Source organism: Nannobrachium achirus, assembly GCF_963921795.1.
Source record: "Nannobrachium achirus genome assembly, chromosome: 10".
Taxonomy (NCBI): domain Eukaryota; kingdom Metazoa; phylum Chordata; class Actinopteri; order Myctophiformes; family Myctophidae; genus Nannobrachium; species Nannobrachium achirus.
Genome location: NC_137819.1, coordinates 25,820,948 through 25,843,887, shown reverse-complemented (window position 1 = coordinate 25,843,887; position 22,940 = coordinate 25,820,948). Strand labels below are relative to the sequence as shown.

At 42.3% G+C, this 22,940-nt stretch overlaps 1 protein-coding gene across 1 annotated transcript in view; it reads left to right on the top strand.

Annotated features, from left to right (window-relative positions):
* The window catches only part of csmd3b (CUB and Sushi multiple domains 3b), a gene marked incomplete at both ends in the record, with an annotated part of 797,030 nt that overhangs the window by 377,819 nt on the left and 396,271 nt on the right, over positions 1-22,940 (top strand). The window contains 1 exon segment of the mRNA XM_080735998.1: positions 21,469-21,676. Within this exon segment, the coding sequence (XP_080592124.1) occupies positions 21,469-21,676 (208 nt within the window).

Below are 22,940 nucleotides of genomic sequence, written 5' to 3'. Positions count from 1 at the left end.
TTTACCAAAAGACGTACACATTTGAAACTTGGACATACAAGATTTCTGCCAGACAGTGACGCTATTTTAGTGATTATGTTGCGAGGAAAACGTTGAGATAATAGCCATTTTGCTCACCAGCCGCTACCACAGGTTCTGTTTACCTGGTAACCATGGTAACCAGGTAAGACGTCCCCAGACGTCTTTCAGGTGAATTGGCTACCATTCACTACCTTTGATCCTAAGGCGTCTGGGGATGCCTTAAGGGGAAAAAAGGCACCCATCGTGTTAAGAGCGTGTTCAAGAAAACGGTGAGATGTCTAGTATTTGTTCAGAGATCCTAGCATGTTTGTGGCCTTGTAGAGCACTCGGCCACTACTACTGTACAGTAGTGCAGGGGTCTTCAACAGGGGGTATGGGACCCCTAGGGGGTCCTCAGAGTTATTACAGGGGGTCCTCCAAATCTTTGTGTGACAGAAACCTTTTTCTCCTTTTTTATATTAACCACTTTCCAAAAATAGCAGATCTACAAGCTCACAACGCCTCGAGCTTGTAGATCGGCTATTTTCGTCAAAGAGGTTTAGTCTAGAGGGGAAAAAGAGCAGACTAGTATAGAGTGAAAGGTCAAGTTTATTCAGTATTGACGGGTGGCTCAAGTGGTTAAATATCTGAAAACACAAATTGACAAGAATCCAAAATACACTGATGATTGTGCTGTCAAAAAATGAAACTATATGGAATCTATGAACAGGTTGTGGGGGTCCCTGCTTCATCTCTCTCTCCACTAAGGGGTCCTTGGCCTGAAAACATTGAAGACCCCTGCAGTAGTGCAATGAGTGTTCTTATAATGTTCAACAGGCTTCTAGGATGTAGAGGTTGGTTTTGAAAAGTGGAAGAGGGTTTTTCTTTTGTTTTGTAAGTGCACGTCTGAGTGCTGCAGGAATGTTTAAATAGATTCTGGAGTGTCCAGTATCAATATTTGACCTTATAGACTTAGGGCTCCTCGAGCTATGCATGTACCAGACGACCGCGCCACAGCCAGACTGCTGTGAATAAGATATTAGGAGCGTCTTGCTTTGCACTTCTCCCAGAGGGGCACTTTAGCCTCATGCATTATTCACTCCCACGTACCATGCATGCATGCACGCACGCATGCTCAGACACCGCATGTTGTACATACACAAAGACACACTCACACACACACGCACAAACGCACAGGCACATGCTCAGGCAGTTCCTGTATTGATCCTCGAGTATTTAAAGCTGCTTCCACTGAAATGGACCCTGTGTGTGTGTGTGTGTGTGTGTGTGTGTGTGTGTGTGTGTGTGTGTGTGTGTGTGTGTGTGTGTGTGTGTGTGTGTGTGTGTGTGTGTGTGTGTGTGTGTGTGTGTGTGTGTGTGTGTGTGTGTGTGTGTGTGTGTGTGCGTGCGTGTGCGTGTGCGTGTGTTTGTTAGGGATGGGAAAAGGATGTATCAAGGACGGGTTTACATGGTACCGGATATGCAGCTTGGCAAATAAAAGATCCCAGTGCATGACGGAGGACGATATCACGATAAAGTAAATCTCCGCGATACGATTATCGTGAGTGTTTTTTATCACGATAAACGATAATATCGCGTATCGTCCCATCCTTAGTGAGTGTGTGCCGTGTGTGTGTGCGTGCGTGCGTGCGTGTGTGTGTGTTCGTGCTTTCCAGGGGTGGAAGGTGATTATACATTTCGAAGTGAAGGGAGGCATCTGGGAGAAAAGCAAAAGAGAGAAGAGAGTTTTATTTGTTTCTCATCTTCTTTCTTCTCTTTTTTTCCCCACACAATTTGATTGTATTCTGATGCCCTGCCAGCATTGAGCTTTTGTGTCGATGAGATTGAGAGAGAGAGAGATTTCACTTAATTAATTGCACTCTCTCCATTGAGAGGAGATAACATGTGGGCAAAGGAAAATAAATCACAAAACAACACAATGGGAGAGACGCCCACCGTTTGCACAGGACACGCATGCACACGCACAAACACAGCGCATTACTGAAAGTGTGACGAGAGTTGTCAAGGTTACGCTGGATGAGGGGGGGGGGGGGGGGCAGGGCAAGGCCGTCCAGAAGGAGTTGAAAAGTTCCTGGTGGGGGCCAAGGACAGACTGGGGGAGTGGGCTACAGGTAGGGGTGGGCGATATGGTGATACATATCCTTGAGATGATACGATGTCTCCACGATATGCCTGTTCAGAGATATCTAAATCAAAATCAGTAGTTCTCAAACTTTACAATGTCAAGGTCTCCTCTTAACCCTTACGGGTCCATTTGGTTTCATGTGTATGCTGTCAGAGTTACATACTTGTAAGGATCAATTTAGACCTCCCAAAAGGAACCCATGCAGAGAGTCCCTGGACCCCACTTTGAGGACCACTGGTCTAAATGGTCTGTTACTCCTTTTTAGTTTTTGTTACCTTATAGGTGGTTGCACTGCATACCCTGCCAAACCCGAGGAACCCGAGAATTTCGCGATGTCCCTCCCTGCCACGCCCGAGGAACCCGAGAATTTCCGCCATTTTGAAGAAAAAAAAAATTTTTTTTTCAAAAAATTCTTTTTTTCAAAAACATTTTTGGGACCCCAAAAACGTTAGTAGGCATGATAGCGATCGCGAAATTGCTTGTTTAACCCCCATACAACCCCCATACAACTCAGGTAGCAGACCTCCAAGCTCACAACAGTGTAAAACATAATGGCTGCTATCTCATGAATGCCTGAACGGATTTCCATTCGGATTTTTTTGTTTGAAAGCTGTGAGCAATGTGGACACACGTGGTGCATTATCTAGGCATGGGTGTGCATGATCCGTGCACTATGAATTACATGGAAGTCTATGGAGACGAATGGCAGTTAAAGAGTACGAAGGTATTGTTAAATGGCAGCATATGAGTTAAAGTTGTACCATGTAACTTTTTTTATAAAACAAATCTTAAAATTGTCCTAACTGTTAAATCGCTAAAGTTTTAGAACACCCACTCCGTGAATTTCAGCCTGTAAAGCCTTCTCTATATATGTAAACTGCGATCCTTGCCGGGGACCGGATCTCGCGCCAAAATTGCGTCATCACACTACCGGCCAATCACAGCGAGGGTTATACAACTGCCGGCCAATCACAGCGCATCTTGAAGTGGGGTCGCTATGGCAGCCATATTTGTTGTCGCCCGTTTGTACCATCCCTTCTCTAGGTAATTTCGCCTACCAGGCAGGGTGAAGGAGTCCGTATCTCTGGAATTACTGAACGCACAGGAACAAGGGACCCCTCAAAAGATAGATCTCAGCGAGGTGGAGGCAGACGCGGGGGTCTGAAGGTACGAAAAACGGCCGAAAGACGCGGACGCGACCGCGGTTTGCTATAGGGCTAATGACCACTAGTTGGGCATCTTACACAGTATAGCTTTAAGTAATATGGAAATTAACCATAAAGACCAACATGAAAAAGAATTGTGATAAGAATGTGTATCGTGATATAGCTTGGAAAAATATTGTGATAGGCCTATTGTAGTTTTCCATATCGCCCACCCCTAGCTACAGGGGCCAAAGGGAGGTGTGTGAAGGACAACTGGCTACAAGCAGTCAAGCGCTATGTGCCCCCCCGCCCGTCGCTTTCTCCTGGACAGTGCGTCCTCATTCTTGCCTGGGAGAATTAGTTCTATCCAAGACGGTGTTCAATATGTATAGCATACGCACGCCCTCTTCTCTCTTCAAACTTCCTTTTTTAACATCATGATGGACTGAGAATTTCAAGAAGTTGGGGGAGAACTGATTGAACTTGCATTGTCACGACTTTTCTTGTCACGACTGGTAGAACTCATATCCCCAGGAAAATGAAAAGAATATAGTTTAAATACGAGAGGGAGTGAACCTTAATATCGACATTGGCTGAAGCCTCCTCAAAGAAAGTACCTGAAGATGGAAAGATTGACATAGAAAAGAAACATAATAAAATCCTTAACACAGAGGATTTTGCATTGACTATATGGAACTGAAATGAATGGAAGACAACCTGTTGTACCGGTATATGTAGATACTGACTGCCTCATTCCATCACTCTTCAAACACACTTTGTTGCCTTTTCCTGTCTCCATTGATTGGTCCCCTCATTCTAATATCGATGTTCTGGAGCAGAGTGAGTAGAATTCAATTTGACGGGACCGCAGGGTTCAAAATACGGGAGGTTACAGGGAAGATCGACACGAGCCGACCTGCTGACTCATTCGATAAATTTAGGGGGAACCCCTGCTTATCGGAGATTTTGGTGCCACTGTTTTCTTCCTTTTTTTCTTTTTTGTAATAGTTTTTCCTGTATAACACACCTTACACAGACTCCTTAGACTCCTTAGACTCCTTACTGTATGTAGGGTCCTACTCAGGCTTTTGTGAACTCCCTGGACAGATTTTAATTTGCTTGATTCAATATTTAGATATGTAATATTCATTTCATCAGACACCCCCCCACCCAGGGCCCCTTCCTATACAAACCCAACTTCAAACTCCATTTTAACCATGATAGATTCATCAAAAACACCTGTTCTTTTTTTCAGTGGCCATCCTTGCACGCAACTCTAACGCACATTGCGTGTATTTTGTCTTTGGAGTGAACATATTTGAGGCTGTGGGCATTTTCATAATATAAGAAAAGTAATGCTCACAATTCAATGCTTTTAGAACTTATTCAGGTTAAAAAGTGACACAAAACGTTACATCTATATATATATATACATCCACACACACACACACACACACACACACACACACACACACACACACGCACACGCACGCGCGTGCGCGCACACACACACACACACACACACGCGCACGCACGCACACGCTGAACACAGGTTTGCCCCTGCTGGGACAATGACTCATATGACTGAGTCACCAAGATATTGGGGATGCATGTTAAATTGATTTTCCATGTTCATGATTGTCTACCCATGTCTGGTCTGTTTACATAACTGAGTATATGCAAGCCATAGACCATATTCACACAGTGTCCATCTTGCCATTAAGACATTGAATTGCCTCCCTAGTTGCCACCCTATGTAGGTACAGTTTTCAAGGCAAATTTCAAACAACGGCCGCCAGGTGAATATGGTCAATAGCCTGTGCACTGGTGTTTTTTATTGTTTCTTAGATAGATAGATAGATAGATAGATAGATAGATACCTTTATTATCCCAAGGGGGAAAATCAGTTGCCCAGAGGCAGCTAAGGTTATTTACAAAGTTACATAGAAGTAAGAAGAAAAAATAAAAGAAACAAGAACAGAGTACAGTAAAGAGCAAGGTACATCAAGAGAGTGAACGAATAATATATAAATATATATGCGTAAAGTGACCTTAAGCACAACTATCAAAAAAGTACAGTGTCCAAATCAAAGTGACCATAACATTCAATGCTAGTTAGTGCAACTAGCAATGACTAGTCTTGTGCATCAAAAAAGTACAGTGTCCAAAACAAAGTGACACATAGAGAATGATAAAAACTCATAATGTTATGGTGAATAATTTGTTAATTTATTGTGCCAGGATAAATATTGTATATGAAACGAAATGTATACGGTATAGTTTTGCATGTAGGCTGGCACATTCATGTACAGAAGGCCTACTGTATGCGTGTTTACGCATCATGGCAAAACAGGGTGACTGATTGTCCTGAAATTCTAGATACATAATGTTGTACCCGGGACGCACTCTTAACCCATTTAGGCCTAGAATTATTGAATGCTTTAACCAGTGAAAAATACGCAGATCTACAAGCTCGCAGCGCGGTATTCGGTGCCGCGCTGTGAGCTTGTATATCTGCTATTTTTGAAAAAGTCGTGAAAATCTGTGCAAATCTTATTATGTATTTTCAAAGCAAACGTTTGTAACTCAAATTTTGCTTCTGGGTGGTCCCTGGAACTAAATATGTTGAATGGGGGTCCGTGGCCAAATAAATATAATTTTGGGGGTCCTTCAAATGAAAAGGTTTTTGCACCAGACTAACTGAGCTCCAGTTAAGTGAAAAGGGCCTTTTCTTTGACGATGCTGGCCAGATTGCTGACGTAGAAACATAGGGTTTTTCAAAAAATCTTAGAAGGATTCAAAAGACACTTATAGAATCGGGACTATAGTCTTGTCTAAACATTGATTATGGATAGAGGAAGAAAGGCAGTGACATGTACTGTATGCAGGAACACGTTTTGACATAATGTTTTGACATGCATGTGTGACCGGCTGAGCGCAGCATGCTGAGAGTGGTTCATGGAGCATATTGCTCTCGGATCCGTGAACTCCACTCGTTGGCCCTTTTCCACGCCGACATTGATCTGCGTCTCCATGTCCAAATATTGATCATGTTAGAGAAAAGACAACATGTCAGCTGGATGTAGAACAACATACCCGGCTTGCTTCATGTGCAGGGGCGTCAATTGGGGTATGGCAGGGGTATGCAGCTGCCATACCCTGGGTCCAGGGGGGAAAATAAAAGTTACTTTTAAATATAAATCCATGAATGTCTCTTTGTGTATCTGTGATGGTTATTATGTTGTTAAATTACAGTAAAATAACTACAAATGCAAAGTTTTACAAAATGGTCACTTTAACAAGTATAATAATTATATTCTCCACACTTTTATTCTCCCCATCTTGACAAAATGGTAAATTCCCAGGTTCTGTAGGTCAGCTGCACAGGTGCAATTCATGTGGCACGTTTACTAACATGCTAAGTTTAGGTGCACTTGAACAACAATTCCAGGCTGCCATATCCAGCCCAAGAAACCGTAGAAACCTGAGTAAAAACCTGTGTACTGTGAGCATGTAGATCTGCTATTTTCACAATAGAACTGTGTTATACAAAATGTAATGCCTCTTTTCCATGAGGACTCCCATCTTTGCCACACCCTAGCTTTTGCTGAACTGACGCCACTGTTCATGTGTGTGTGTTTCACTATCGTAAGCCCCTCATTTCCCATTTCTACCTGCTGCGCCGCACACCTTCCAATCCTCTGAGATACTCAATGTTGAATTTGAAGTCACACCAACACGCACACATTACACGCTCTTGCCGATGCAAGCGCCGAGTTCGATGTACTGTAGGTCCGTGCACTTGACCATAAATATGGGCATGGCGGTCGGATTTGTGGCTCTGGACAACCGGATCTCCTTATATGCCTATATATGGGTGCATTGGTTTTTTTTATGGTTATGTCTGAGTCATAACAGCTGTGGTCCTCCTGCCTATGTATGGGCGTATCAGGATTGTTCATGGTGATCATAGTGACATGGCCGATGTCTGCCCACTGAATATCGGATAAGAATCAACATTGTCACATATGAACACAGGTGTGTGTGTGTGTGTGTGTGTGTGTGTGTGTGTGTGTGTGTGTGTGTGTGTGTGTGTGTGTGTGTGTGTGTGTGTGTGTGTGTGTGTGTGTGTGTGTGTGTGTGTGTGTGTGTGTGTGTGACACCAAATTGTTGTCATTGTTGCCTGAACTAGAGTAAATGATGTGTGTAAATGTGTCACATTTTCAAAGTGGCTGTTACAACACTTAAAGGAGTAGTTCACCCCCAAAATGACTTTTTTTCTATTGATTAGTCACGCCATGGAGACTAGAGTTCAATAATATTTTTGGGTTTTTGTCACATTCCTAAGACAAAAATTTGATTCGAGTAAATTTACCCCCATTCATTCCGGATGGTGACCCGTTTCGAAACGGGTCACCATCCGGAATGAATGGGGGTAAATGTATTGTTATCACATTTTTGTCTTAGGAATGCGACAAAAACCAAAAAATATTATTGAACTCTAGTCTCCATGGCATGACTAATCAATAGAAAAAAAGTCATTTTGGGGTGAACTACTCCTTTAAGACATCGACAGCAGTGACAAGTGTTTCCAAGTGATCCACACTCTGTCATTATTTCCTCCTGCAAGAAGATTACGTGTCCATATGATTTGATGGCAGTTTGTATGTGTGTGTGTGTGTGTGTGTGTGTGTGTGTGTGTGTGTACGCGTGGGTGCGTGCGTGGGAGAGTGATGAATTCACTGTAGAACACGTGTAAAGAAGTCAAGTCTATTTGCATATGCAGTATACACACACGCGCACACGCACAGACACTCAGGCATGCATGTTGTGCACACATACAGAAGGCAATAGTGTAATTCTCTAGTTTTCTCTGCTTCTCTGTCATCCAAAGTTCACATTAATGAGGTTCACACCCTGTGTCACACCAGCACACTCTCCTCCATCTGGCTCCATGGTTGTCCACCTGCATGCCTGTCTGTCTGCATGCATACCTGTCTGCCTGCCTGCCTGCCTGCCTGCCTTCATGCCTGCATGTCTGTCTGTTGGTCGGTCTGTTACACTCACTCATATGTGCAGTGGTGTAAAGTAATGTCCAATTTTCAATACTTTTACTTCTACTCCACTATATCGCAGATCCAAATAGTGTACTTTTACTCCACTACATTTATTTGAACTTTAGTTACTAGTTACTTTGCAGATATAAATTATAATATTATAAAACACATATTAACCACTTTAGCCCTATTTTATACCTTGTAGATCTGCTATTTTCAAACATTTTGTACTTTTACTTTTGTTACTTTAAGTACATTTTGATTTCATACTTTTAGTCAAGTACATGTTCAATTTCGGACTTTTACTTGTAACAGAGTATTTCCACGTTGCAGTATTGATACTCTTACTCAAGTAACAAACGTGAGAACGTTTTCCACCACTGCTTTTGTGTCATGCGTGTCGTCTCTCCTCCTCATGTTGTCTCTCTCATCTGTGGATCCTCCATTAAATGTCTCTGCTTCTCTAATTGGTCTAAATGTGGGGTTGTTAGTTGACTGACGGGAAGCATCTGTTCTTTGATTTGTGGGACAGATGGTGGGCGGAGCTGAAGGTCAGCCTGCTTTAAAAAAATAAAACACTACAGAGGCGAGCGTGTGCATGAATGTGGATGCACAAGCGCGCACGTGTGCTTGTGTGCGCGCGCGCGTGTGTGTGTGTGTGTGCGTGCGTGTGCGTGCGCTAAGTGCAGTGCTGGTTAGGAGAGGAGAGCAGTCATTGAAGCCTAATTCGGAGTTCTACTGTCTGAATTTCAATAGCAACACAGCACCGCACAACACAACAGAGGTGAATGCACACTTTCTGGACAAATTGGCTCCCATGAAAACACCGAACGAATGCGCGGTGCATTTTTAGACGTTGCATGTCTCACCTAGTGAGCCGTAAAAAAAAAAAAAACTTGCGGCGCTCGATAGAGGCGTATGTTCGGCGGGTCCCTTTGCGACGCTTCTCGACGCCTCGGGTGAAATCACGACATCTTCCTTGTTATCCGCCCTCAGTCTGTGACAAACAAGGAGACGTGGGCTGAAATTGAGACGTGAACGTCATGAGGGTTGGCAGAACGCTGTGGCACGTCTCAAATGATGATGTCTCCGATATATACAAAGACGTTAAATTATGCCAAAAAAATGTGTCTGTGTCTCTCTCTCAATCGGCCTCGCTGAATGGTTGAAACACGTGAAGTCCACTCTTTCGCCCATTATATCGTCACTGTCGGGCAGAAACCTTGTATCTCCAAGTTTCAAATTTGTATTTTTTTTTTTCGCAAAGCAAAGCCCTGCTACACCATACAAAGCCGTCGCACAAAAGTAGTGAAAACAGCAGATCTACAAGCACAAAACGCCTCGCGGTGCGAGGCGTTTTGTGCTTGTAGATCAGCTGTTTTCACCAGTTTAAATCATTTTTAAAATGATAAATACAAAACGAACAGTTTGGGACATACAAGGTTTCCACCCGACAACGACGATAATGGAGATCCCGAACTCTCCCAAATTGGTGTGTCATTCTTCGCTGACTGAACGGAGATCACTGACATGGCACATAGTACATAGCAGCCAATAGGTGCTGACGTTATAGTAGGCTACAGTACATAGCAGTTAATGGGTAATGATGTCATAATACATAGCAGCCAAAGGGTACTGAAGTCCTGGTACGATGTGGAAGTGTCATGGATGTAGTGCGAAGTTTTGAATTGTGTACACACACACACACACACACACACACACACACACACACACACACACACACACATACACACACACACACACACACACACACACACACACACACACACACATGCACGCTATGCATCCAGTGTTGACTCCGCGTGTGCCTTTCTGACAGCTATACAGAGACTGCGGTGCAAGTCCCTGTTGACAGTATTTGTTAATATTTGCACCCGTTGTCACTCTTCCTCCCCGTGTGCTCTGTGCAGCTATACCGTACCTCTGCTCTTATGTGCTCTTATACCCGTTCACTCATTCATGGCACAGAGAGAGAGAGAGAGAGAGAGACAGAGAGACAGAGAGACAGAGAGACAGAGAGAGAGGGGATGCTCAAAGAGCCGTATATGTATACAGGTTTATAGGGGGAACAAGAGCTTGATGGATGGATGAGTGGAGACTTAAGAGAGGGACCAGAGAGGAGAGAATGATGTAGATGGACCATAATCCTTAAGAGGTTGACAGCACACCGGGCCTTCCGTGATTGAAGTCTCTCTCTCTCTCTCTCTCTCTCTCTCTCTCTCTCTCTCTCTCTCTCTCTCTCTCTCTCTCTCTCTCTCTCTCTCTCTCTCTCTTCTTTTGCACGCCTCACTCTCCTTGCCCTATGCGCGTGCGCGTGTGTGTGTGCCTGCACGGACGGCTGTGGCGTGCGCGTTTGCAGCTGACATGAGAGAGGGTGAAAGCTTGTAATCTGCCTATATGAAATGGATGCAGGTGAAAAGATGGAGTTATGGGACCACGGGAGGGAGAGCGAGGGGGGGGGGGGGGGGGGGGGGGCGAGAGAGAGAGGGGATAATACAGAAGATGAGCGGAGCGGGAGAAGATGGGGGAGATGAATCTGGAAAAAGAACTGCACATAAAACCAGAGAGAGAGACAGACAGACGGATAAAAGAGGAATCCTTGGCAGCCTGCGATATTGATGACAGCACAGCGGGCGAGAGGGGATGAACGGATGGGAGCGAGGGAGGGAGGGAGGATAAGGAGGCTACGAGAGAGTGATCAAAGCAACCGCTGGCCAGAGGGAGGGACGCAGCGAGAGAGGGAGGAGGGGGGTTGAGCAGGAACAAGGGAGGAAGGGTGAGAGGTGTTAGTAGAGGTATCCAGAGGGGAGGAATTACGTGAAGACATGGCAAAGTAATCCAGCTGTGGCCTTCTTGCAGCATCGTATGAATGTGCCGGGTCCTCTGAGTGGGCGGAAGAAGTCGTGTTTTGCTTGTGTGTTAAAGCTAGGCTAAAGCGTTAGGCTTTGGCTTATACCTGTCTCTACAAGCACTTTACTGAGGAAAGGCATTTTCAGGTCGGGATACTCAGTTTTGTCCAATCAAGTCATACAGAACAAACAAGTGATGATGACACAGTAGTAATGTAATAAGCTGTTAATATTTTAACTGGATACTATCTCCTGATTGGCTGGAATTGGCAACCCACGTGCAAATAATACTTTCTGTTAAGTAAAGAGCTGGAGCGATTGGGGAGACCCCAGTTACTTAACAAACACTCTATAGCAATGATTACCCAAAACCTTTTTTTGTGACCGTTTTAACAAATAAATATCACTTACCTTACCTTACTTTAATAGCTATGAACTATTAGTGGAAGCTATTACATGTTTATATATGGTTTTAAACAAATAGCCAAGTTGTTACATATACATATGTTTAAAGAAGTGGGCTGTGCCCCCCAATACAAGCCGTGAGGTAGTGCATGCACCAAGCAATGCGATAAGTATTGTTGTCAAATCAATCAGAATCTATATCAAAATTGTACATAGTACTTGGCAATGACGTGTGCATTAGGCTACTTAATATTGGAGAGCTAGCTAGTTAGCGACGTATTTGATACGAGAATCATAAAATATAAGAATCACTGCTGGGGCGCCCGCTGGCCTACTTGTCCGGGTGCATACCATTTAGACATTGCCACATAGGCATGGATACCTGGCGGCGCCGCCGGCTCGATTCCCAATCCGGTCGACCTTTGCCGCATGTCACTCCCCATCTCTCCTCCCATTTCCTGTCAGTCTAACTGTCCTATCAATAAAGGCATGAAATCCCCCAAAACTAAAAAAAAAAGAATCGCTGCTATTTATCACTTTCGCCCATCTGGAGGAACTCCTGCCTCACCCCCATTCAGAGGATTCTGCAAGGCTCCGACATGGAGATGATGATAATAATAACAACAACCTATTATTATCCCGTAGCCTAAGAGAGGGGAGGAGAGGCAGAAGGAGAGAGATAAGGCAATAAAAGCACTACTAGTTGACTGATCTGACAAGAGCTGAAGGCAACCTGGCTAACACACCTTCTCCATTGCTCTCTCTCCCTCCCTCTCTCTGTCTCTCTGTCTCACACGCGTTTTATAAATAAACACACTGCAAAGTGCATACTCATGCCCAACAGCATACTCATCATGCCCACACAACATTCACACATAAACACAAACATACGCAAAAGCCTGCCCTTACAGTAGGTACGACATACACACACCTGCTTGACCTCCCATGGGTCTAATGCAGGGGTCTTCAACGTTTTCAGGCCAAGGACCCCTTAGTTGAGAGAGGGATGAAGCAGGGACCCCACAACCTGTCCATAGATTCCATATAGTTTCATCGTTTGACAGCACAATCATCAGTGTTTTTTGGATTCATGTCAATTTCTGTGTTCAGATATTTAACCACTTGAGCCGTCATTACCTAATAAACTTTCACTCTGTACTTAGTCTTCTCTTTTTCCTTCTACACCAAAGCTCTTTGCCAAAAATAGCAGATCTACAAGCTCACAACGCCTCGCAGCGCGAGGCGTTGAGAGCTTGTCGATCTGCTATTTTTGGCTAAAGTTCCTTAGAATATGGACACTAGCCTATGGTTCAAGTTGTTAATATAAAAAAGGAAAAAAAAACTGTATATCACTCAAAGATTTGGAGGACCCCTGTAGTAACTCTGAGGACCCCCTAGGGTCCCGGACCCCCTGTTGAAGACCTGTGGTCTAATGTCTGTGCGTAATGTCCACACACAGATGCGTGGTCAGCGTGCCATGCTCTCCCGCTGCCCCAGATTAAATGTGAAGTCAGAGAATGGACCGGGGGCGGAGAGATCTGTCAACACCTTCAGCTTCTGTTTGTTTAGTTGATCTTTTTTTTAAATGGACTCCTAGAGAGCGGCTCGCTGATCCGTCCCTCCATCTATAAATGGAGGAACGATTGAGTGGATGGATGGATTCATCGATGGGTGAATACAAAATAATGTATTGATCGAGGGGTTGTTGAGTGATCAATGTTCAGCTATAGCAAACAAACGCATGCAGGCTTGTCTGTTTTCACAGGTAGTTTTCACCAGTTAAGAGCAGAACAGCAGTGAGGTGACTCCTTCTTAATGCAACCTAGATAGAAATACACCTATTCTACTTGTCTGTCTCTGCCATGCCACTAGGCTGCAGGGTTTGCGTTTGCGTTTGTTTATGTGTTCATATGTCAATGTGTTTGAGATCTCCTGTGGTTGGTAACATGTCCTCCATCGTGTATGTTCCGTACATATATTATACACGTAGGCCTAATAAAAGCTTTAACTAGTTAAATCCAGTTCATCATTAATGGAAAATGATGCATATCGTGTACATGCAGACTCAACTATTTTCATCAGTATGTGATGACAAGGTTTTGGGGTTGTGTGTAAGTAAAGAGGGCAATGAGCGGGAGGGATTAGGATTCTAAATACATAATCAAAACCAGAGTAAAATATTTAATACAAATCTTTGGACACTGAACACATCAAACGGTATAGAGTGGCATGTTGTTTATCATCACTAGGACAAACGTAAAGTTGAAATAAAAAAATGTATAGCTTAATGCATTATGTCAGTGCGACCGTCCCAGCTCCAATGTCAGTAAGATACCACATGATGAACTGATTTCTGTCATTCATATTTCTCTGTATTCTGCAAAATATGACTGTTAATTCCTCATGTCAGTCACCAATCAATCAAAGTTTGCGATTTGAAATGTAAGTGATGGGTTTTCGCTGCCCCTCAGTTGCTTTTTGCAAGAGGAAGTAAGCACTGTAATGTCAGTGACATTACACAACTTCACAGTGTACCTAAACCAGAGAAGTAAAGGTAGGATGAAGGATATTGTGTACAATACACAGCTATGGTGGCAGACCATCATAGAGTAAAAGTAAACTTGATTTTCTTCATTGTTTTCCCCCACTTAATCGTCCAATCTTGCACCACCCGCGCCAACGGTATAGACAATGCTCTTATTTCACAGTTATTTATTTTTTGCTTGCAGACATAAAATGTAATAAATACCAAAACATAATGTAAGAAAAGAACACAGTACTGTATATATATTTTTGCCTGCAGTTCTCCGAATAAATTTGCTTTACCAAGAAGACATCAATTCAACTGCTAATGGATGTAAATGTGAATGTTGGGGTTACAAAGAGATAAGGCAATGAACCTCAGTACACAGGGGGCCTTTGGTTGCTTGTCTTGTGCTCGATTCCATGTTCAAACGCTGGCATGAAAGGGCTGAAGTTCAATGGATACCTATTAAACTCAGGGATTTCCCTCACGGGGAGTGGCACACGTCTTTGCTGTGTGAAAAGGATCTTGGCTTCGTCCTTCTGTATTTGCATTACACCAGATGTCACGTTTTGATGGACAGTTTTAATTTCCTTTTGAATTGTTCATTCATTAGAGATGTTTGTAACTTTTCAGCTTTCATTTGTGAATTGACATTGAAAGTTGACCACAATTGACCTTTGCTGGTGTTTGAGATGCAATTTGCTGTTGAATAGCAAGCAACCTTTTGCAGTGGGGGTTTTGGTACAGTTCCTGCTCTGGGGAATTACAGTAGATTGGTGATGTTCAAAGGTTCATTGATTCTGAATGTTCTTTGATCATTTAATCATTCTCATCATAATTGTCTCTGTCTGGTGGAAACCTCATATTTCCCAAACATACTTTTCAGGATTCAAATTCAAAAACAGCAAAGTTGCAGATCTACATGCACAGAATGTGTCGCTTTGCGCTGCGTTACAAGCTTGTGGATCTGCTACTTTTGATGCTTTTGTGTGACGCTGTAGTGTGATCAAGTATGGCGTTAATTTACCAGAAGAAAAAAAAAGACTACAGAGATAGGAGGTTTCTTCCCGACAGCATCGATAATTATGCTTCAAATTGATCAAGAACATTTAGCTTAGCGATGGAGGCTGCAGTGTCTGTTTATTTTAACATTTTCTTTTAATTCAACCTCCTCTTTGGCTTGCAGCCCTGCTTTTAGACGTGCTTTTAGATCGAGGAAGAGATAGACTTTTGATAGACTACTTTTACTACTACTACATGATGTAACAGAAACCCTTGTCTGGCATAGCAACTGATTGATCCTTGTCAGCTTGAGCAAAGTCTTCTTTCCTCTGCACCACTGAACCCGTGGAGTATGCTCAATTCGTCCCACATTGTCACATTTTATTCAAACAATGACGATCGTCTTGTGCATATACAATAATTTCAATAGCATCTTCAAAGTGCTCCTTAGTCCAGCAATATTGTTGCATCCAAAGAGTCCATCCATTTAACATGAAACATTCTCATCTATGTCCTTGTTCACCGTCCAATATGAAACAAAGCTATGAAGATGTGCTTTGCCAAATTGTTTCATTTCTTCATGCTTTAAACTGTCTGGAGTTTGTTCAAACTGCAAGCGGCTGTTAAACAAAGTTTGAGTTTCTCAACTTGATATGATGCGGGCTTCTATTAAAAAGGTCTAGAACAGGGGTAGGCAACCTTAGGCACGGGTGTCAACATTGGCACAGGGGAGGGTGATCACTGGCACACTGGCAGAAGTGTGAGAGAAAAATCAACATGGTCAATTCAATTTAGTCACCTAATTTGCATCAAATTATATTCTGCAAATAATTCTAAATTCATTAAAATTCTGAACTTTGACTGGTGAGGGAGATAGATGGGTTATTGCTCTGAGTCTAGTGAGTTTTATAACAATGTCCTGACAATAAAAATGTCAGAATGTTGATGGGGTGTCATTAAAATTAATGTTGACATGGCACACTGACTAGCTAGAAAATAAAAACATGGCACTTCATTTCAAAAAGGTTCTTGACCCCTGGTCTACAACAACATATTAAAAGCCCAAAGAAATCCTAGTTGGGAAATATGTTAAATTGGCATCGATCCAAAATGTCCACCAATTATTGTCAAAGAGCCATAGAGATGCACATGCCAAAAAAAGGACTCCCTTGCACTTCAGTCAGGGTATTTTATCTGAATTCCTCACCTCAAAATGTATTTGGAAGTCAATTGAAATCTCAGACGAATGAAAATTGGATTCACAATTATTTTATATGGGATTTTCAACAATAATTGGTGAGAAATCTTGGATTGATGCCAATTAAGCTCATTTCCATTACTAGAATGAAAAGGAAATCTGTGACCATTGTTTTATTTGGCTTTTTGACAATAATTGACAATTATTTTGGATTGATGCCTATTAACCATAATATGGTTATTTCCTCAACTAGGATTTCTTAGGACTTTCACTATGGTGTTCATAGAAATGATCTGTGAAGCAAACAACAATTTCTGTTACAATTACTTTTACTTTTCGGTCCGCATTGAGCTAGTTTACTTGGATTATTATCACCATAGCTGTGGACTCCAAGGCTCCGGAAAATTGGTTAATAACAAAAGGCAAACAAAAGGTATCTGGATGGCTTTGTACGTGTGGATTTATTTTTCTTTATATCAAACAAACGAAAGGATTCAGTGTGTTGTCATATGCAAATCAAATGAAATCAACGTATTTCATGTCCATGAGTCAAAATGATTTGTCTCCAATAAGTACAGATAACTCTATGGTTGATAATCATACTAGAGCATTACAGTCAGGTATTTTGCATAAAACTTTTCCCAAAGGTTGCTTTATAGATTTGGTTTGGGTAAGTAAGTAAGTAAGCCTTGCCGAGCCATGAGGCTCATAGGCCAGGAGCCTATCTTCTGTTTCTGTAGCGTGATCGAGGCAGCTTGATGTACAAGTACACCGCCTGGACATGACGCTAGTATGTTGCAGGGAAATCCAATCCAACATTGATTTCTATTCAATAACTGTTACTACTAGTCAAGTTATTGATGTAATTTGGTATAGAAATGTACAGATGAGCAGGTTCACACAAACTCTGTCAATGTTTTATCATTAACCATAATAATAAAGTACTTTCTAGTTTTCCTCACGTACCACTGCGTACCCCTAGGGGTACACGTACCCCCATTTGAGAAACACTGGCGTAGGAGTCAGTTTAAAAGTCAAGATGGCCTGCAGTTTTGGAACTGCATGATGAATACGATGACAGAAAAGGAGCGTCATTACAGGAAAATAAGGCAGGCTAACCTGCACTATATATTTATGAACAGTCATAAGATGCAATGTCAGAATAGTTAAAGCGATGGTGATTGATGATGCTATAAAGAAGTGGCCGTCCGAGGTCTGTCCAAAGCCAAAGTTTATAACCTATGCAGATAAAGGAGGAATTTGCTGCAGAGCCTTACGTAACATCATATCGTCGTTGTCAGGTGGAAACCTTGTATGTCCAAGACCGTTTGTTTTGTATTTATCATTTTAAAAATGAACTAAACTAGTGAAAATAGCAGATCTACAAGCACACAACGCCTCGCACCGCGAGGCGTTGTGTGCTTGTAGATCGGCTGTTTTCACTACTTTTGTGCGACAGCAGGGCTTTACTTGGTGAAAAAACGTACAAACTTGAAACTTGGAGATACAAGGTTTCTGCCCGACAGTGACGATATCTAAGCAGAGAGGCGAGGTCACTTTGTACTCAGATGAGGTGTGGGATTCTACCCTTGGCTGTACAAGTGGAATAGACATACTGCAGTTGAGAAGAGACTTTGTTCTCTACTGTATGTGACCTTGGTGACATTGAAATGGTGTTTTTTCTTTTTAGTACATGATGTATGGTGGTGTGTGTGCAAGACAGGGAAGCCGAGTTGAAATGTTCTGCTTATAGATTGGCTATTTCTAGGTAAAGTTATTCAAAGTGAAAACAGCAGGGTGCCTATAAGCATACAGTCCTTTGAATTCCGGTCAACTAAGGGCACAGTTAAAGTGGTTTGCTTGTAAATGAATGACGGTACCCGAATTGTCTGTGTGTCTGGCTAAACGGAATGGCATGTCCCTGTCTGTCTGTCTGTCTGTCTGTCTGTCTGTCTGTCTCTCTGTCTGTCCGTCCAAAAAGCTGAATGGTCGTGCTGTTGAGCTGTAGTTATTTACAATGATTGAATGTTGATTGCTTTTTAAAAAGGCTACAGTATGTAGTGAGTTTGATTCAGGACAGCAGGATATTTATTGTCTCTTTCTCACACACACACACACACACACACACACACACACACACACACACACACACACACACGTGTGCACGCTGTTGCTCACATACTGTACATGCAGGCACGCACGCACGCACGCACGCACGCACGCACGCACGCACACACACACACACACACACACACACACACACACACACACACACACACACATAGAACAGCATGTGCTTATAATGTTGAAACAACTTGATTGGCTTTCTTTTCTTATTATGTTTTAAGAAAGTAGAGCTAGCTTCTTAAAAAGTGAATGTCATCTCAGGCAACATTAGCTCTAGTGTTGCCTGAAATGATTGATAGTTTTTAAATGACCTGTCTATGAGTCAACATTTTATTTATTTATAACTCTATCTGTTCATGTCTGTTTCTGTTTCATTCCACTATGTTATTTGTCTCATTCCTGTTCCTTTATGTAAATTTCTGTTAAAGGCCAACTTTGTTTTTGTTTTTTACAACAAGGGTTCATATTTTAGATTAGAGATTAGAGAAAAGAAAAGATGAGTGTTCAAATGTTTTCATTTACTTCTTTCTATTGTTTTAGTGATTTTAACAATTTTGATTTGCATGCATGCCCCCAGGTTGGGGGCAAACGGCTAAATATGTCTTTTTACAGTTCATGGGCAGGTGTGACTTATGGGATCTGGTGTAAATAGTAAAAAAGAAATTGCCTTGCTTATTGTGTCAATAAAAATACGTATTTAGCCACTTGTACGCATGCCCCCACCCACTGAAATCAAAATACTGAAATCGGTAAAACAATAGAAAGCAGTAAATGAAAACATTTTAACGCTCACCTTTTCTTTTATCTAATCTTTATTCTAAAATATGAACCCTTGTTGTAAAAAAAACTAAGTTGTCCTTTTCTATGTACCTGCTATCAGTTATTTGAAATGTTCTTTTGTTCTTCTCCCTGTGCGCATGTGTGTGTGTGCGTGCGTGCGTGCGTGCGTGCATGTGTGTGTGTGTGTGTGTGTTGGTGCGTGGGTGTGTTTGCGTGCGTGTGCGCGTGCCTGTGCACACACACGTGCCTTTCATGCTGTTACAGAAGTACTATAGTAGTTTGTGTTCTGTCCAGTTTTCTAACTGTCTCTACTTGTTCCAGTCTGCTCTTCTCAATGTCTAATACCCCCCCACCCCCCACCCCAGTTTGTCTCAGTTGGTTTCTATTCATTTCTGTTCATGTGTGACTCCAGGACCACAGTTATTCCCACCTGTGGGCGGAGTCTGGCTTGGTCCCTCCCCTCTCTCCCTCTCTCTCTCTCTCTCTGTCATCTGTACATGCGTCTCCGCCGCATAACGCAGCGGGGTCGTGCATGTACACCTGGCGGCGTTTGTCCAGTCTCTTAAAATGGACGCTTGTCATTTTCCGCTCAACCGCGAATGTGGTTTGGGACAACTTACGTACAATCCGATGCTGCTTTTCAAGACGTGCTAAAAAGTCTTTTACACGCCTTATGTTTGCACCAACGAAACGTGATTCAACAAAAGCGTGTGTTGTCCCAAATTAGATTTGCTAATGATGCGCAGAAGATGGTCCTTTTTAAGAGCACAGTATGCCCCTTTTAATGTGTGACTATAAATTATACAGCTATAATTTATACCATGGTTACCGTTGGACCGTTGTACACTCACAGAAAAAAAGGATTTTTTAACATTGTATCTTTTTTTTGTCACCGGGGGCCCATGGGATATCACGGCTTGGGCTCACTTCACTTTTAATGAAATCCTTCATTTCAAATGTTACCACAAGGCCTTCAATGCCGGTTATATATTAATGGGTTAGTTACCTTTCTACAAATCTTTTAAAGCCCTATTTTATACTTGGTGGTGTCACATGGCGGAAATAGCCAACCTTGTGAGCCTACAGATTGGCTATTGTCGCTATTTTTTGGAAAACATTCCAGGAAATGTTCGCCTATAACGACATGCCCAACATGGGAATCCTGGGTGGAAAGTCTTTAAGAATGTTAAATTCAAAAGTGAGCTGAAAGCTGATTAAAAAAAAATATGAAATGGTGAGAAAAAACTGATTTGAACACAGTCCTGCCTACAGATTAAAGCCAGTCCTCCGGGTTGACAGAATAAGGTTCAATGTGATGTGTTTTTCTCTGTGGGTGTGTCTATATAAATTATATGTGTATAATTTATGCCGTGTGCACAGCGCAATCCATGTGTCTTTATCTGTTATAGAGCAATCAACATTCACTCTCAATGATCCACTATCAGTATCATTATCAATCAGATGTGAGTAAACAAGTGATCGATAATGGTCACTTCTGGTCCAAATTACTAAAATATTAATTGGTTTATATTGACAATGAAACCTGACAATTGGGATGCAGCATAATCTAAAGTTCCTTGGAAGGGGATTGGAGGAGATGGAGACCGGAGCTCTGTGATTGGAGGAAAGGAGAGCGGAACTTTGGTGATTGGTGGAGAGGAGAGCAGCTCTGGCTCTGACAGGAAATACAGCCTGACCCCTTAACCCCACCCATGATTCTGATTGGCTAATAGGGAGCAATTGATCCTGATCCTCTCGGCCGGTTTGCCAGGAAGCAATCCAGTTGTCCAGGACATATAACGTTTGATCGTAAGCTATCATGGCTCAACTACAATTATTTGAAATTATACTTATAAAGCCCCCAAATTAAAGCCTACAAATTTGTATTTTGTTCAAAATGAAAACACCAAAACACCTAAATATTTGACAACCAAGAGTCACCTCAGACAGAGGTGGGGAGTTGGGCTGGCTGACTTCCTAGCTATTTGATTGGTTGAGAAATAACGGTGAGGCAATTAAGATTTTATTCTTAATTGGTAATTGGATAAGTTGATTGAAGCATTTGTTAAATGATCAGGCTGATTAAGTCAGAACTTAAAAAAGAACACATCCAAAAACCAATTAAATATTAAAAAAAAAGGTCCCGCCCCTCGGTCCCTCCTCCTCTCCCTAACCCAGGTTTTCTATTTGTCATTCTGATTTGATTGACAGCTGAGGACACATGTGGGGGCACTGTGAGGGGCGGCAGTGGGGTGGTGACCAGTCCCGGTTACCCCGGCAACTATGGTAACCAGGCCGACTGTACATGGATCCTATTGGCTGAACCCGGAGACACCATCTCTGTCGTCTTTACAGACTTCCAGACGGAGGAGAAGTACGACTACCTGGAGGTGGAGGGATCCGAACCGCCGACCATCTGGTGAGTTCTACCCAACCCGCCGTTTAATGTCCTGCTCTGTGCTTGTTGTGGACCTGGTTGGTTCCATTCATTGTTGAGAAGGTTCAGGACTGGATAAAGTTGAACCTTTGAATCTAGCTACCTTGCAAGCCAAATGACATCATGATGACGTTATGATAGCATCCTCCGGTGACTCCAGTGATGTTCAATACTAGGCCAGTTCACGGCCCAAATGGGGATGATCTTGACGTCATTACCAGGACGTCATATGGAAGTTTATTGGACTCGATTATTGTTATTGTGGACTCGCTGAAAGTGAGAACACATATCGTCATTGTCGGGTGAAAACCTTTTATGTCCAAAACCGTTAGTTTTGCATTTATCATATTAAAATGAACTAACCTAGTGAAAACAGACGATCCACAAGCACACAACGCCTCGCACCGCGAGGTGTTGCGTGCTTGTAGATCTGCTGTTTTCACAACTGTTTCGTAAGAAGTTCGGAACAGTATTTCTAGTTGTTTGTAATGTTAGTTGAAATATGAGCATATAAGGTTATATTCTCTGACATATCTGACTAGTTATGATTTATATCAGGCCTCGATCGGACCCTCTCTGATTAATCCAGGATGTCCGTTTTTGTGGGCAGGATTTTCTGTATGTTGGTTGAAATCAGGTGATATTCTAGACCAGATCCGACTAGTCATGATTTGACTAGATCTGGCCCCAATCGAGTCGTCACTGATCGCTGGGTATGTTCATTTCAACTGACTGAAACTATTATGAAAAATGTTCGTTGACTACCTTTGGCTGTCAAAATTAACACAATGGAATCTAGTGAATAACCTAAAACCTTTATATTACTTCACTCCATTGTTAATTGTGTGGACGTTGTGTTATCTCGAGATATTCTCTGGTAATTGAACCACAAACCATCAGGTAAATGACCAATAAGGATCCATTTGGTTTCATTTTAAATTCTACTCAATTAGAGAATGTAGAAGACTTGTTATTTTGATCAACGTTTGCCTGATATCTTTCCTATGGTACAATATAAACACAGCATGGAATTGTGGACAAAACCTTACTCAACGATAACAAAATATTCTACGTTTTGGGGCTGAGAGGCTAAATCTCATCAAATAGTGGTTCGTGGCTCAAATTCCCAATAAATACCTTGATATGAAAAAGGTTGAAAACCACTGTGATGGAGGGTTGTGTATTAAAAACAGCCACCTGGGGAAAGTAAAAAAGAATGACAAAGAAACAAACAAAGATCATTTCT